We start from the raw sequence: 16,995 nt of genomic DNA, 5'->3' as shown, positions 1-16,995 counted from the left end.
ACTAATTTAAAATAATGAGCATGTCCAACAAAAAGTAGATTTCCCGCTCTTTGCACCAGATCTGCATGTCATGGTATTTAAAGGGCATTTATCCAACCAGGTAAATTTCAGCAGGACGAACCTATCAAAATTTACAGAGGAAACATCTGGGGGTTGTGGTGCTTACCGCAACCTCATAATATTAATATGTTCTGTTAAAGGAGGCATCATACATTTCAGAATTAATTGGACCAAACATAATTGGTGACTTTAGCTACTTAAGTTCATGTAACACAAAGTTTTAAGCAGGAATTAAGATTAAGAAAAAATATATGTCTCAAAAGATTTTGAAAAGCATCAATTAAGGTGATTTTGAAGCCCTAATTCTACAGTTCACCATTACTCCACGATGCATGTCATATTTAAGGGCCCGAATTATATTTAGGCCGGTGACCTGCCACTCCCCCATGGGGACGGAGTAAATAACCCATCCCCATGGTGGAGGTTGTCCACCTAATTTATAAATGACTACCAAGCAGGTGGTCATTTATAAAGGTCAGAAGAATGCAGCTCTACAGCAGAAAATATATATTTTTTCTTTTCAAAAAGAAAATACTGAAACAGGATTTTATTTTTAAAAGAAAAAAAAGTGATGCTCTCCTTGCCATGGGAGTCTCCTCCAATGGCTGGGGGTGGGGGGGGCATTACAATAATTTTACTGTTCCTTGTGGCCAAGTTTGACCTTTGAGTACGGAACAGTAAACAAGCATTGTTAAATGCATGGGTTTCTACTATGTGATTAATAATAAGCTGTTTTTTTTTGCAAGTTGTTGCTTGCTAGGTAGTTGTACACTATAAGTTACTGAAAGTTTGTTAAAGTGTTATGACAGGTTTATGTACAGAAAAGGCAAAATCTTGTGCTGTTACTGTTAATATAGTGCGGGTAAGTAACAGCTAAATTAAAAAAATGTATACGAAAGTGAGAAATAATAGAATCAATTAATATAATAGCAATATTATGTGTTCAGAGGAGTTCTGACAAATTTTGGGCCTGGTGCCAGTGCACCTGCTGCAGCTTTCAAATCATGACCCTTTTACCTGTAAGTAAAGCTAACTGCACTAGTGACTGCCTGTTTAGTAGTAAAATCTTGCAATATTTGGTGTTTAGAGGGGTTCCTAGAGCTTTAGGCCCTGGTGTCACTGCGCCTGCTGTACCACTGAAATCATGGCCCTAGTGCCTGGAAGGTAACTACATTTGTGACTGCTTATTTAGTGATCAAATATGGCAATAGTTGGTGTTTAGATGAGTTCTGACAACTTTTGGCTTCAGTGCCACTGCACCTGCAGCACCATTCAAATCAAGCCCCTTTTAACAACACTTGTGTCCGTCTGGATAGTAGTAAAATATAGCAATATTAGGTGTTTAGTGGGATGCCTAGAGCTTTTGTTGCAATCATGACCATGTTGCCTGCTAGATAAATGCACTTATGACTCTATTGTTTAGTTTTACATTTTAGCAATAATCTGGGTTTATCGGGTCCCTAGAGCCTTTGGCCCCTGTGCCTCTGCTCCTGTTGCTTCATTTAAATCAAGTCCCTTTTAGCTGCAAAATAACTGCACTTGTGACTACCTGTTTAGTAGTCAAATATAGCAATATTATGTGTTTAGAGGAGTTCTGACAATTTTGGGGCTTTTTGTTACTGCACCTGCTGCACCATTCAAATCATGACCATGTTGTCTGCAAGGTAACTGTACTTGTGGCTGTCTGTTAAGTAGTCAAATATAGCATGGCTCTTGTATTTTAACTTTATTTTAATGTGCATTGTTTATAACAACATTTAGAATTTAATCATAATGACCAAATAGATTAAGTTGAAAAAAATCAATCCGATAAAGCCTAAAATGTGCAAAGAAGGACACTGAGGCATGAGTATGAAATGCCACAAACGTCCTAAAGCTAAAGCAGCTGCTTTACACAACTAAGTAATAAAAAGCAAGAATTCCAGCATAGTGCTAGAAGCGGTCTGCCATTTCTGTGGTAAGAGATCTTATATTGGACGTGAATGGGGCTTAAACAGTGTGAATAGCTTTAGTAGAAGTTTTGTAAATGTGTGCAGCCAGAGGAAGTTAACCAAAAAAGTTCCACACAAAAGCGAATGAACACAGTAATTCGGCCATGAGAACTGATAAGAGCACCCTTTTAAGATATATTAAATACAAGAGATATCACAAGCACAGCACAAGTGAAACCTAAAAACAAGCATTGGCATAGCCAATAGGTCTCGCCTTTGGGACCTTAGAAGTGTTGAGTTATACAGCATAATATCCTTGGTGCAGCAACATCAACTATTGCATGGCTAAACACTTATAAGGCCCCAAAGCCAAGACCTATTGGCTATGCCAATGCTTGTTTAGTTGGTAAACAGAAGAAAACAGAGTGAGATTTGGGCTGTGGGCTTTTTATCTTACTTGTTTCCACGTTCCACAAATTGTAGTAGGGCTACACCGTTTTGGTAGAAATGTGGACAAGCTGGTAGTCCCAGGTCACTTTCTGGTGCGAGTGAGCGCAGAAAGGTTTGTTTTTGTTCCCCCATTCCGAATGATATAATTTATTTTGCCATTTTATTTCCTCTGGGAAATAACATATGTTGCTGCTTTACAAATAAGTGACAAAACCGGTTAAAAAAAATACACGGGTAGCATGAGTCACACTCACAGTACATTGAGACACATGAACACACAACATGATATGCTTCACTTACCAAGAAAGGGAACCTTGACGTCATGCTGGTCTAGCCGTGCAGTCTTCCTGATAGAGCGGAAACCTGCACATTCAGGAAAAAGGCAGCTGAAGGGCTGAATCCTCTAGTAGAGTGGAGCCGAACCAAAGAGAGGGTGCAGGACCTGTGCCTCACTGGCCGCTGCGGGAGCGGGTGAGGTGAGCTACCGCCAGGGTTCGGGGGGCACCAGCGCCTGCCTTGCTGTGCTTTGGGGGCGCAGCCGGGATGGGCGGTGCATGTTTATCAGGGTTTGTGTACCTACGTCTTCAGCTTACTGAAAGTAGCAGCTGTCTAAGCACTGTCTAGAGGTCGCATTGCAAGCCAGATATTATGCAACTGTCCCTTTTCCCCGCAGAATGACGGGGCTAACCAGTCTGCACGGGGCATGACCACCCCTTAGTAGCACCGCTATAGACCTTACACTGCATGTTTGTTTTTCATCTTTAGAGGGGCCAATATGTCGCGTTATTGTTAATGAGCGCGTAGATAGCGACAACCTAGCGTGAATCTGTAAGGGTTTTGTATCACTTTGAGAATGAACTGAGTAATAAAAGCTAAGGGGTCGGGGTGGCAACGGATCAGGAAAGCCCGCAAGTGGTGCGTGCGCTTAGGAGATTGAGCAGCCCATCTGCGTTCAATTATCGCGCCCACGTATGGGCACGATAATTGAAAACAGATGTGGCCCATGCGCGTAACCGCAAGCCTTAGGCCGGCCGTGGGTGGTTACATTGGCTGGGAAAGGCGGGACATGGGCCCACTTTTACCCACTTGCGTGCTGTCTTTTAAGGAAGATGCACACAAACGCCAATAGAAATATTGGTTGAAAAAATGCCACAAGCACAAGCTTGTGAAAAGTCCTGGTCAGCTGCAAGCAGTTGTTTTCCTATTACAGCGCATGTGCGCTGCTATAGGCTCGACCTAATGACTACGTGTCCGCCCATCTAAATTAGGTGGGAGGACATGTAGCTATTTCTCAACGGCCCTCGCTCCCAAGGGCCGTCGGAGAAGTTTGGCCGGGGTGGAGACAGAGAAGTCTTTACCGTGGCCAAACTTAGGATCCGCCCGCAATTAAATTTGGCAGGCAGACCACTATATTGGTGGGGAGTGAACTCTGTCACTGTTACGACAGAGTATCCTCTCCGTCAGTATATTAATCAGGTTCCAAGATACTTGTCAAGTGCAGCGATTTTAAAAAGCAACCCAACTGATGCCATCTTATTCTTTTGAGACTTATTTATAGATGTTCTAGTATGAAACACTTTGTAACAATTTCTTGAAACCAGTTATATTTAATTTACATATATATCATTTGTACTCTATGTAACACTGGCTACAGTGTACTTTATTGTTCTGCAGGACATTAAATGTTCTGTAATGTTATCCATTTTATCAATCCCTCAAGGATGAAAGAGCATTATGGCCTTGCTGATATTCAAATCTATGCTTTAGGTCTCTGAAAAGTAAAGCTGAAGGCTCAAGCCAGGATCAAGCCAGATGCCTGGTTCTGGCTCATCTTGAGGTGCCAACTCATGTGTCCTGCCACCCACGCACTAACTTCAAGTGCAAAGAATTATAGACAAAGCATAAACCTTTGATGTGAAATAGGACGTCCTGATAGTCATCTTGTGGCTGAACTGCACAATGTGAAAACTGAAAAAAATGTATATCAGTCCCGGCTTCCCTGCTTGACTAAACTGTGGTCCTAGGCAACATTTAATGTAATCACTCCTCCTGTATTTTCATTATGGTGCATGAGAGCACCTTGAAATACAGGCAATCATTATGTGTGTTATACTGAAATCCATCTTGCATTTGATTTATTAGACTATAACATTGCTACAAGTAAAATAGGATTGTAGCACAGATATTGGGTGCACATGACAACTGAGTCGTTTGTGTTTAACTTCCAATAAATGCCGCTCCGTGCACACATATAATGTGATGCACTAATGTGAAACGCTTCTGCATTTTAAAGAAATGAATTTTTTTGTAATGTTGGTCTCACGCCACTGGCTCTTCGACTGACCCGGAGCTGCCCCCCACCCCCTCCCCCTAGCACCTTGAGACCCTCATGGGTGAGAAGAGCGCTCTATAACCCACTAATTGATTGATTGATTGACGCCACTAAGAAAACATTACAAGCTACATGAAATGTTTATGTTGTGATAGGATGCACATTCCTAATTTCCTATATATTTGTTTCCAAGGCAAACTCTTTCGGGCATGTCATTGGCTCTGTACATTGCCCTGTGATGGGCGCTTATTATGCAATAGGAGTGTTACACGACACTCCTATTGCACTGCTATGTATATACAGGGGATGGGGTGACAACTGATAACAGCAGCTTTCAGACTGTTGCTTTCATAACTCTCAAAGAATAGAAGGAGGTATTTGCACAGCTTATATATGTGCAAAAATTGACCTGTATAATGATCTGTGGCGTGCTGCCAGGGATAACGCTGTCTGTACCGGTCAGCGTTGACACTGAACGACTACTACAAGGCTTCCCCCATTAAGCGTCTAAAGTTTAAAGTAAAGTTCATGCAAAGTTAAATCCACAAAGTCACGTCGTTTTTCACATTTAATCCATATTCATTGTACTTCATGTATGGTTCATCAATGTTTCAAAACGTATGAGATAAACATAATCCACGTAAATATAATCCAATCATCAATAATTTCGGGCAGGTATCTAGCCCTTCCTCAGGGGATAGCTCTACAAACCAAAGGAAAATAACGGGATAAGGCCACAATAGTACATATACCACAATATCAAAAAATTATACTGGAAACTCATAACTCTGCCAAGGACTCATTAAGTGTTGCTCAAGTGTAACAATAAGTGTTACTACTTAACTTTGAAATGATTAGGCAGTGCAGGAAAAGTGGAGTCGGGTACCTGAAAGGGACAAATCCGTTTAAATACACGTACGAGATTAATGTTGTACAGTGGCTCTCTCGCAGGCTATGCTGGCAGCCAACAGCCCCAACCAGCCCAGACCACGGCTGGTGACGGGGGCGCTAAAGCCCTGTTGTTTTTTTGCAGTGGCAGTTTTATATGGCACGAATTTCACCCGAATGGGGAGCTTTACATACGCACTAGTTGCAATTCAGACTGACACATTCATTTTTGGGAGGCACGAGGAGATCATATGATTTGCTTAGAATCACAGGATGTTGAGCCGAGACTCCAACGTAATTCCCCCAACTCTGAAGTCGACCGCTCTGGCCGTTACGCCACCTGTCCCTTGAGCCCAATGGCTGATGCGCGCCCGGTCCAGGCACTGCACTGCCTACCTCCTGCCGGAAGCGCTGAACCGCCCGTTCCATGTGCTCGAGCGCTGCCTGCCGCCTCTGCCTGGACCGGTCCATCTTGTCCAGAGTGCGCCGCTTGCGGCTGTTCCAGCGCAAAGCCAGCAGGAGCAGCGCCGCGACCGATCCACCGAACAGCAGCGCGCCCAGAGGCGCTACCTCCAGCCCCGGGGTGTCCATGGCGCAGTGAGCTGCAGTACCAGACTCAATAGGTTAAGTATGCTGAATTTATCCTGCTCTGCCCAGATTGGAAAAAACCGGAGTGGATCTTGGACTGAAGCGAGCGAGAACTGAACATCCACTGACAAGCGCCGTAAAGCAAAGCAAAACCCGCAGTGGATTTCACGGGTGCACGGACTGGAGTCTGAAATCGCTAGTCCTATGTTATGAGAAAGTAAGGGGGCTTGCACTGGGAACAAATAAAGTGTGTGTTTATTTTTATTTTTATGGAGATGTTTGAGTTGCTCAAGTACTAAGAACTTTCTTATGTCTAAAAGAGGGTTATTATTTCGGCTTCGAGAAAGGGGAGGGCTAATTTTAAGCTCTGATTTGGGCAGTAACATAAATCACTGAGTAAGGCAGTCGTGAGTAGACTTTGTGAATGACCATTAAGGAGACCTCCCTGATCCCCCCTGCCCCTGACACCCCCCCCCACCCCCCCATGGAGCAGAAAAACAGGCCAAGTGGCAGGAAGTTGCAGCAGCAGGAGGAGGGCGAGCGTGTCAAAGAGGAGCTTTACTGGATACGGCTCCATCTGTCATCCTCTTAGGTGACACACTCCGTTCATTCTGTGAATCAACTCTAAAACAGTGCTTTAAATGGGCCGGGACTGTCCGGTACTGAGTACCGGCACTTTTTAGGTCGAGCCTGAGCCAGTGTGCATGCGCTGCTCAGCGAGGCTTCTTGTAATCACTCTTAACTTTTCTGTGTGGGTCTGACTCCCCCCACGCATTTGGTTGGCTGTTGCCTGTGTCATTTTCTTTTTGTAGCCTGCAAATGGCTGAAGGTGGGCGCAGGGCAAATGTTTACTCCCACAGCGTTTTGCATACAGGAGCGAGCAGCGGCGCGCTGCATTCCTCGTCGTGGTTCAGGTTACTAATTAAACACAGCACGGTCACTTTCGCTTTAGCGGCCGTGCTTGTTATTCCAGCTGGCTACGTTGTTCAGGTCCCTGCCCCCTCAACCGTGTTCCGTGTTCCCCTCTCTTGTTCTCTACGGCGCCACTTTCAATTGAAATGTAAGGTGTGACAGAGGTGAGCGATGCGCTTTAACACTTGCCATAACCTCGAACCCTTATTTATAAACGTTGACGCTTTTAGTTTAAGCACGCCTTTAATTGCTTATGAACAGCATTTCTCTCCTCCACAACCCACTACCCGTATTTAAAACTCTTTATTTCAGACTGACAAACCAATTTATTGCCTTTCTGAACATGCTCAGCCGACAGCTGTTTCTTCTGCCGTCCTCCAATCACCCCCTCCCTCTGTTCACTGTTGATCCTACTTGCTTTCCTGTCCCACCCTCTCATCTCCTCACCCCTCCACCATCCTCAACTACTTCCCTTGACGCTGTATTCTTTAGTGCTGCTAGTTGTCACAGCATCCAATCTCTGTGAGGCTGCTAACCTTTTAAAAAACATAAGGCTTATTAACCATTTAAAAAAAGTTTACCATTTCAACCACACTTTCGGTTCATTATCTTCATCCGGTTTCACAAACAGCTTGCACTCGCCCCATAGCCAATATGGTGGGGTTGGGACTTGTAAGGGCGTGTCAAAGTAGCCCTGCCGCTCACGGCACAATGCAGCGTTTTCGTGGCTCAGCGCGGTACCCGCTTCATAGACGTTTCACTTCTACATCTCCAGAGCATACGCTTCATGGACGCCAAGCTTCAAACTAATTTCTTAAAATGTAATTAAATCAGTATCAACACCTGAAGCCTGTTGAACACTCCTTCTCACCCACAGCAGTTGCGATTCTGGTTTAAGCACGGCAGATATCGGTCCAAGCTGCATGCGCGCCTACACTAATGGCGGCAGCGGAGTTCAAGTTCAAGTTCAAGTTCAATAATTTGTATAGCGCACTACTCACCCAGAGGGTCTCAAGGCACTTGGGGAGGGGTTCATTATTTATCAAATAGCCAGGTTTGAAGTTCTTTTCTGAAGGAGATGTGGTTCTGTGTGAGGCGGAGGTGAGTGGGTAGTGAGGTACAGGTCTTGGCCGCCAGGTAGGAGAAGGATCTACCTCCCATGGTGGTTCTTTGGATGCGCGGAACTGCGGCGAGGCCTTGATTGGAGGATCTTAGTTGGCGGGTGGGTGTGCAGAAGGATAGTTGAGTGTTGAGGCATTCGGGCCCTAGTTTGTAGAGGGCCTTGTGTGCGTGGGTGAGGAGACGGAATGTTATTCTCTTGTTGACGGGAAGCCAGTGGAGGTCTTTTAGGTGGCCGGTGATGTGGTCTTGGCAAGGGATGTCCAGAATTAGTCTTGCAGATGCGTTTTGGATGCGTTGGAGTTTTTTCTGTGATTTGGCTGTAATTCCAGCGTAAAGGGTGTTTCCGTAGTCTAGTCGGCTCGTAACCAGTGCGTGGGTGACAGTCTTTCTTGTTTCGGTGGGGATCCAATGGAAGATTTTTTTGAGCATACGAAGTACGTTGAAGCAGGAGGATGAGACGGCGTTGACTTGTTTGGTCATCGAGAGTGAGGAGTCTAGGATGAAGCCAAGGTTACGTGCGTGGTCTGTGGGAGTGGGTGCTGAGCCCAGGTCCGCAGGCCACCAAGAGTCGTCCCATGCAGAGGGGGATGGTCCTAGGATGACCACTTCCGTTTTGTCTGAGTTAAGTTTAAGGCGGCTGTTTTTCATCCATACAGCTACTTCTTTCATGCCCTCGTGAAGATTGGTTTTGGCGGTGTTGGGGTCTTTGGTGAGGGAAAGGATCAGCTGGGTGTCGTCAGCGTAGGAGATGATGTTAAGGTTGTGATGACGCGCGATGGAGGCGAGTGGGCTCATGTAAACGTTGAAGAGGGTGGGACTGAGTGATGATCCTTGTGGTACACCGCAGATGACTTCGGTGGCTTCAGATTTGAATGGGGGAAGACGGACTCTCTGAGTTCTTCCAGCTAGGAATGAGATGATCCAGTCCAAGGCTTTTCCTTTTATGCCGATGTTGCTGAGGCGTTGTATGAGTGTGCTGTGACAGACAGTGTCGAAGGCGGCGGAGAGGTCGAGTAGAATGAGGGCCACCGTTTCTCCGTTGTCCAGTAGTGTACGGATGTCGTCTGTTGCTGCGATGAGGGCGGTTTCAGTGCTGTGTCTTGCTCGAAAGCCGGACTGTGAGGGATCGAGGGAGTTGTCGGATTCTAGGAAGGTGGCGAGTTGGCTATTGACGGCTTTCTCAATGACTTTGGCCGGGAATGGGAGGAGGGATATGGGTCGGTAGTTTTTAAGTTCAGAGGGATCTGCTGTGGGTTTCTTCAGGAGGGCGCTGACTTCGGCATGTTTCCAGCTTTCTGGGAAGGTAGCAGAGATGAGGGAGCAGTTGATGACATCACAGAGAAGGGGTGCAATGATGGAGTCTGCTTTGTTGAAGATGTGGTGGGGGCACGGGTCGGTTGGTGAGCCAGAGTGGATGGAGTTCATTAGGCGGATGGTGTCTTCAGTGGTGATTGGGTTCCAGGCGCTGAGGTTGTTAGAGGGCGGTGTAGGTTCTGAGGGGGGTGGAGAGGATTGTTTGTTGGAACTGTTTCCAAAGCTGTTATGTATGTCGGCAATTTTGTTGTAGAAGAAGGAGGATAGCGAGTCGCAGAGATCTTGGGAGGGAGTGATGTCGTTTGAGGCTGCGGTGGGGTTGGTGAATTCTTTGACGATGTTGAAAAGTTCCTTGCTGTTGGGGGCGTTGTTGTCGAGTCGAGTCTTGAATGCTGATTTCTTGGTGGATCGAATCAGCTGGTGGTGTTTGCGGGTGGCTACCTTGAAAGTGGTCATGTTGTCGGTGGTTGGGTTTTTTCTCCATGTTTTCTCGAGAGTGCGGCATATCTTTTTGGATTTTTTAAGGTCCTCGTGTAACCAGGGGGCCTTTTTGCTGCCTTGTTTGGTGTGATGGTTTTTCAAGGGTGCTAATTCGTTGGCGCTGTGGGTGAACCATTGTTTGAATTCGATGGCAGCTTGGTTTGGGTCCGATGAGAGGGCGGGTGGGTTTCGGTTGAGCGATGTGAGGAGTTGGTCGGTGGTGATTTTATTCCATTTTCTTCGGGGGATAGGTTGTGGGGGGTTGTGGTTCGAGGTGGTTTTGTAGTTGAAGTGAACACAACTGTGGTCCGTCCAATGGAGAGCTGTGGTGCGATCGATGGAGATGAGTTTGCTGGAGGTGAAGATTGGGTCGAGCGTATGTCCGGCAACATGAGTGGGGGTGTCAACAAGTTGTTTAAGACCGAGATTGGCCAGGTTGTCAAGAAGGTGGTGGTGTTGCAGTCGTTTTTCTTTTCCAGGTGGAAGTTGAGGTCTCCTAGCAGAATGTAGTTTTCGGAGGCGAGAGCCTTTGAGCTGATGAAGTCAGTGATGTCTTCGCTGAATAGTTTACCGGTTCCTGGAGGCCTGTAGATGAGGGTGCCTCTGAGTGTGGTCCTGGGGTCGGTGTGGATCTGGAAGTGGAGGTGTTCGGCGGTTGAAAGGTTATCGTCGGAGCTGGTCGTGATTTTGATGGTGTTCTTATGGACGATGGCGATGCCTCCTCCTGTTTGGATGGTGCGGTCTTTTCTGATGATCTTGTAGTTGTCCGGGATGGCTATGGCGATGTCGGGTGTTGATGAGGCGTTCATCCATGTTTCAGTAAGGAAGGTGACGTCCGGTGATGTGGTATCGAGTAGATCCCAGAGTTCGGTGGCGTGTCTGTGGACCGAGCGGGTGTTCAGTAGTATGCACTTTAGGTTGTTGGAGTCGGAGTTGAGTTTGGCGTCGGTGTTAGTGGTAAGGGTCTTGATGCTGGTAAATTTGCAGGAGTGGCAGGCGAAAGGGCCGTGGGTACATCTCGGGGCAGCTTCGTAGCATTGAGGTGTGCGTCCGGGGTTAAGGGCTAGGAGGGTGGCGGCGTCATACGTGATGTTGGAGGAGTGGATTTTGCAGGGACCACGGGGTCTGGCGTGGACGGGCGTAGACGGGCTTACCTTTGGCGCACCTTCGGCGCGCATGGGGCGCAACCGCTGTGCGTGAACGCTGCACGCAAATACATCTGTCATATATGGATAGTGGAAGGGGAGGGGCGTGGGAGGGGCAGCTGGGAGGCAGGAGCGAGGTGGAGGGACGGTCAAGAGGGCACAACATACAAAATGGCAGCAACAATAATAAACGCTGCAGGGCACAAAAAGCGTTTAGCAGTGGTGTAGCGCTTAGAATACACCAGCAGTCAGGCAATGTCAAAATATGAAATACGATACCACAATGCGAGCAATCACAGTATTTTAAAATAACCAAACCACAATGTAAATAATTCCACCGTAGTCGAGCGCGTGATCAGCAGTGGAGCGCAACACAAACACAACAATTTTGGTGCAAAGCGAAGAGGCAGCTGAGGCACAAGCGCTACGATACCAGGGGGGAGAGGAGGTGAAGGAGAGCGACCGCTTCTGAACAGGTCAGGACGGTCACAGCTCTCCACGAGGGCGAGGTCGGCCAGAAGTACCAGTGGGTGGGAGGGGCAGCTGGGAGGCGGGAGCGAGGTGGAGGAACGGTCAAGAGGGCACAACAAACAAAATGGCAGCAACAATAATAAACGCTGCAGGGCACATGCCATATCTCTGCCGTCCCTTCAGCTCCATAATTAAAGGTGCATCATGACAAAAATGGGAGATACAGCCGAGCTCAGAGGGGGGTGGGGGGGCAGTTCCTTACCGCATTACAGCTCAATCCTGGGGCATTCTAAGCAGCTGGCATGCAAGGGGAGGGGGCACCATTCACAGCACTGCTTTCAAGCAGCCAGCCCGGCTGACACCATCTCCAAAGGTCTATTTTCATACCCTCCCCTTATATGTGTACCCAATCGTAACACCATGCAATAGCAACAGAGTCTAGGGGGACACCACTGACCCCACCTGCCTATTAAAAAGCGTTTAAACCCGCCTTGGGAGGGAGGAAAGGGGGGCAAGCAGCACCGACAACCTTTTGTGTGTGTAAAAGGCCGCTTTATTGAAACAGGTGCACATCACACTTTAGTAAAACTGGCAATTTGCCTTACAAAACTAAAACCTCTCTAAACATCGAATCACCTAACCCCCTTTACATTTCCTCCCCCCACCCCTACGATCCCCACATGATAAAAATCTCCCACCCTGAAACATACAATATATAACTTCAAATACATTACATATTACACAATCTTATCACATACATTATAACTCCAACCCTCCCAAGACCTACAATCCTATTTGCCTTCCTGCAACTGTAACTAACTACCCTCTAATGTAACTTCCAAACTGCTTAACCTTTCCCCGCTCCTGTTCACCAACTCCACAAACTTAACGATAAACTGCCAAACTCCAGCCAAACTTGGTCGGCTGTTCAGGTATGCTGGTCCGGTGCCGTGGAGGGCCTTGTGTGCGTTGGTAAGCATCTTAAAGGTGATTCTCGCCTCGACGGGGAGCCAGTGGAGTGTGCGCAGGTGCTGGGAGATGTGGCAGTGTTTTGGCAGGTTGAGGACCAGTCTTGCGGCGGCCTTCTGGATGTTCTGTAGCTTGCGGATGAGGTTTTTGTTTATTCCGGTGTAGAGTGCGTTGCCGTAGTCGAGTCTGCTGGTGACCAGGGCGTGAGTGACTGTCTTTCGGTGTTCGAGGGGGGTCCATTTGAAGGTCTTACGGAGGAGGCGGAGGGTGTGGAAGCAGGAAGATGAGACAGAGTTGATCTGGCGGTCCATTTTGAGCTCGGAGTCCAGGATGATTCCCAGGTTGCGTGCGTGGTCTGTGGGGGTTGGCGGGTTTCCGAGGGCGGTGGGCCACCAGGTGTCGCTCCAGGCGTCGGGGTTTGGGCCCATGATGAGTACTTCTGTTTTGTTGGTGTTTAGTTGGTGTTTAGTTGTAGGCAGCTGTTTTTCATCCATTTGGCGATGGCTTCCATGCCTTCTCGATATGCACATAGCATCCCCCTATGCACCTGTTCCAACCAAAGCCCCTTGACCAAAAACCTTCCTACAAAAACGCCTCTACCAAAAACCCTAATCCCAGGGAGGGAGGGCGGGGACAGAAAAAAACACCTAACTACAGCACTCCCAGCCACCAGGTCACCAGTTCCTAAAATGGTGGCTGGGAAACGCTGACCCCTCATAAATACCCATTGGGCTATCTTATTCAAATTTGGGCTGCCTTTGGTCTATTCCCCAGGCAGCCCAAAGCAGCAAAAAGGCAGATCTCGTGCTCGCCCCCCTCCCAAATTCACCCGGGGGCAGACCTCGGATGCCCCCCAAGCTCCCCTTGGGAGGGAGGAAAGGGGGGCAAGCAGCACAGACAGCCATTTGTGTGTGTAAAAGGCCGCTTTATTGAAACAGGTGCACATCACACTTTATTAAAACTGACAATTTGCCTTACAAAACTAAAACCTCTCTAAACATCGAATGACCTAACCCCCTTTACATTTCCTCCCCCCACCCCTACGATCCTCACATGATAAAAATCCCCCACCCTGCAACATACAATATATAACTTCAAATACATTGCATAATACACAATCTTATCACATACATTATAACTCCAACCCTCCCAGGACCTACAATCCTATTTGCCTTCCTACAACTGTAACTAACTACCCTCTAATGTAACTACCAAACTGCTTAACCTTTCCCCGCTCCTGTTCACCAACTCCCCAAACCTAACGATAAAGTACCAAACTCCAGCCAAACTTGGTCAACTTCAAAAACAACTCTGCCACCCAGGAAAAGGTAGAAGGGTAGGTGATAACACTGCCTCCCCCTTTTCCTGCCCTCCCTCCCGTTAACCAGAACCCTGGACCTCGGCCCCCACTGGCCTCACTCCAGATGCACTCCCAACAACCTGGCCAAAACCTCTCTTAGTTCTAACAAATACAGGTCCAGGCCCATGCGGGAAAGGTGAACCCCATCACCCCGAAATAATTCCGGTGCGTCGTACCTGATGTCCCGATGCCAAATACGGGAAAACCCCAAGTGCTGTCAAAAACGCACCATCTCAACATTTATCTTTCGTCTGGCCTATCTACCGCCTGAGGCTTCACCGCACCTCTCCAGACCCTCCGCGGGCCAACTTGGTCCAAACCACAGTACACCCTGACCACCTCCTCCGAAACTCTTCCAAATCCCTTTTCATGGCCCTCATCAAAACCAAACCCGTTTCTTGCACCATGTCGTTCTTCCCCAAGTGGAGAACCAACACGTCAGGACACCGACGGCCGCCACCAAACCATTTAGCGTACCAATCAGTTCCTTCCACCGCATACCCCCTCTCCCAGACCAATGAACCTTAAACAAGGCAGGGTTAAACCCCAAATTTTCCCCAAAATAACTATCCTGTGCTTGCACCAGGCCCCGCTTCACAAAGGAGTGGCCCACTATCCACACCAACATGTCACGGGCAAGTGGACCAGCCACAGAACTTGAAACCAGAAACAAGGGTAAATACACAGGTCACAAAAACAACTGCGAGTTCAATGAGCTTCCTCGCTGCTCACATACCGCTGGTAACAATTGGATGACCACCTCCCCAAACGCATAATGTCCCCTTGCCCCCACCTCCGGCTGTGCGCTTCCGACACTGCCCCAATGCGAAATGAGTGTGTGCCATAATTTCTCCCTTCAAACCCCAGCTTGTCCAACGCTTTCCGCAACACAGCCAACAGCTGGGACCCCGTTGCCCCCCTCCCATCTGCGTGCCGAAATACCAACCCTTCTGCCAACTCACTCGCCTGCCATTGCAGCCCCCACTGTACCGGGCACACGTCCCCCACCGCCTCCTTCCGCAATGCTACCCACGTGCCAACACTCCTCTGGTCTGTCTTAGACTTACACAACCAAAGGCGCACCTCCTCCCTCCGCAACTGCACCTCCGACCACCGCAGCCCCTTACCGTCTCTCAAACCCAGCAACTCAGACACCCGAAAAGCCCGCAAACATCCACGCCATCAAGGTAGCGAACAGGCAAATTTCCTTCCCATCCCTGCAAACCAAAGGCAGGGCCCCTACTACCTTCCCCAACATTGCCCCCGACAAAGGTAGCGAACCTTCTCCGACCTCCCACACTCCTGGGCCCAACCTTCCAGCATCCTTGACTCGAGTTCACCCGCGGACGGTGCGTACCCCCACAAGAGTTTGCCCATGAAAGCCAGCTTGCCTGCTATTGTAACCCACGATAGTCCTTTGCAGATCATGGACAATATAAACTGTACCACATCTTCCTGTCTCTCCCTTCCCGGGGCCCCCCAATGCTCCCCGGACGCCACGAAATCCCCCCATGCAGGAACATACGTTGTCTTCGTCTACTCCACCAATGATCCTAGAACCAGCTGCAACATCCTGTGTTGCCTACGTACCACAGCTGCGGAGGCATGCATGTCGGGTCCTGATCCACGTCCTTGGCTAACCCACGGAATCTCCCCCACTGCAAACGAGACAAAGCATCCGCTATGTCATTATTGATCTCAGGAACATGCACCACGCGAAAAGCAATGTCATGGTGCAGGCAACCCAAAACAAACACTCGCAGCAATTTCAGCACCTGCTCATACCTGGCGGACTGGCGATACACAACCTGCACCACCGCCACGTTGTCCACATGAAAGGTCACACGTCTGTGGGCCAAAACCTCCCCCCACAGCGAGACCGCCACCACCAGAGGGAAAAGCTCCAGGAATGCGATGCTCCGTTCACCCCCCGCCCACTCTGGGGGCCACTTCTCCGCACACCACTTCCCCTGCCAGTAGAGCCTGAAACCATTGCTCCCTGCCGCGTCCCAAAAACTCTGAACTTCCCAGACCAGGTCCTCCCCCCTCTGCATGGGGACCCAGTTAAAGTGCTGCAGGAAAAACTGCCACATCCGCAAATCCTCGTGAACGCCCTCAGACAACCGCACGTGGTGATGCGGCGGCCTCTGCCCGGTCAAGGCCCTGCCCAACCTACTACAGAACGTCCGCCCGACACGCAGCACCCTGCAAGCAAAATTGAGGTGCCCCAAAAGTACCTGAATCTCCAAAACAGTTACTTTGTGCTTTGCCACCATAACCTTCAGCAGCCCCAACATCTGCAGCTTCTCCGCTGGTAACCGGGCCTCCATCGACACCAAGTCCAGCTCTATGCCCACAAATGACAGCGCCTTGCCTGGCCCCACTCTCCGGTGCCAACGGCACCCCAAGGTCCTCCATGATCTCCTGAAACCTGTCCAGCGCAACCTGGCAGTCCGTGAAGTCTGGGGCCCCGACCAAGAAAAAGTCATCCAGGTAGTGCGTAACTCCATGGTGACCCGTCCGTTCCGTGAAAAACCATTACAGGAACATACTAAAACACTCAAACAGCGCGCAAGACATCAAGCAGCCCATCGGCAGTGCCTTGTCCACATACCAGCGGCCGTTAAACTGGATCCCCAGTGGGGCCCAGTCGACTGGGTGGACCAGAAGCAGACGGAAAGCCGACTTGACGTCGCACTTTGCCATTCTCGCCATTGCGCTCGCAGCCACCACCAGGGCCATGGCAGCGCCAACCGACGAGTAAGACACCGTGGTCTCCCGCTAATCAATGTAATCGTTAACCGAGCCACCTTCAGGCCATGACAAATAATGGATTATGCGAAACTGCCCCCCTCTTTCTTGGGCACCACCCCATTGGGGGACACAATCAAATCCTCCAACGGCCAGCCCTCAAAGGGTCCCGCCATGCGGCCCTCACTGACTTCTTTATCCACTTTGCTATGCAACACCTCC

At 48.8% G+C, this 16,995-nt stretch overlaps 1 protein-coding gene across 1 annotated transcript in view; it reads right to left on the bottom strand.

Annotated features, from left to right (window-relative positions):
• Positions 1-6,264, bottom strand: part of LOC147747101 (vitamin D3 hydroxylase-associated protein-like) — a 374,791-nt gene extending 368,527 nt beyond the window's left edge. Inside the window, exon 1 of the mRNA XM_086952349.1 lies at positions 6,058-6,264. Within this exon, the coding sequence (XP_086808475.1) occupies positions 6,058-6,252 (195 nt within the window). The 5' untranslated portion in view covers positions 6,253-6,264. The remainder of the gene's footprint in view (positions 1-6,057) is intronic.
• Between the last annotated feature and the right edge of the window lie 10,731 nt (positions 6,265-16,995).

Source organism: Lissotriton vulgaris, chromosome 1_1 (assembly GCF_964263255.1).
Source record: "Lissotriton vulgaris chromosome 1_1, aLisVul1.2, whole genome shotgun sequence".
NCBI classification, from domain to species: Eukaryota; Metazoa; Chordata; class Amphibia; order Caudata; family Salamandridae; genus Lissotriton; species Lissotriton vulgaris.
Note: the sequence above shows the minus strand (reverse complement) of the source record. Positions and strands in the feature narration are given on the sequence as shown.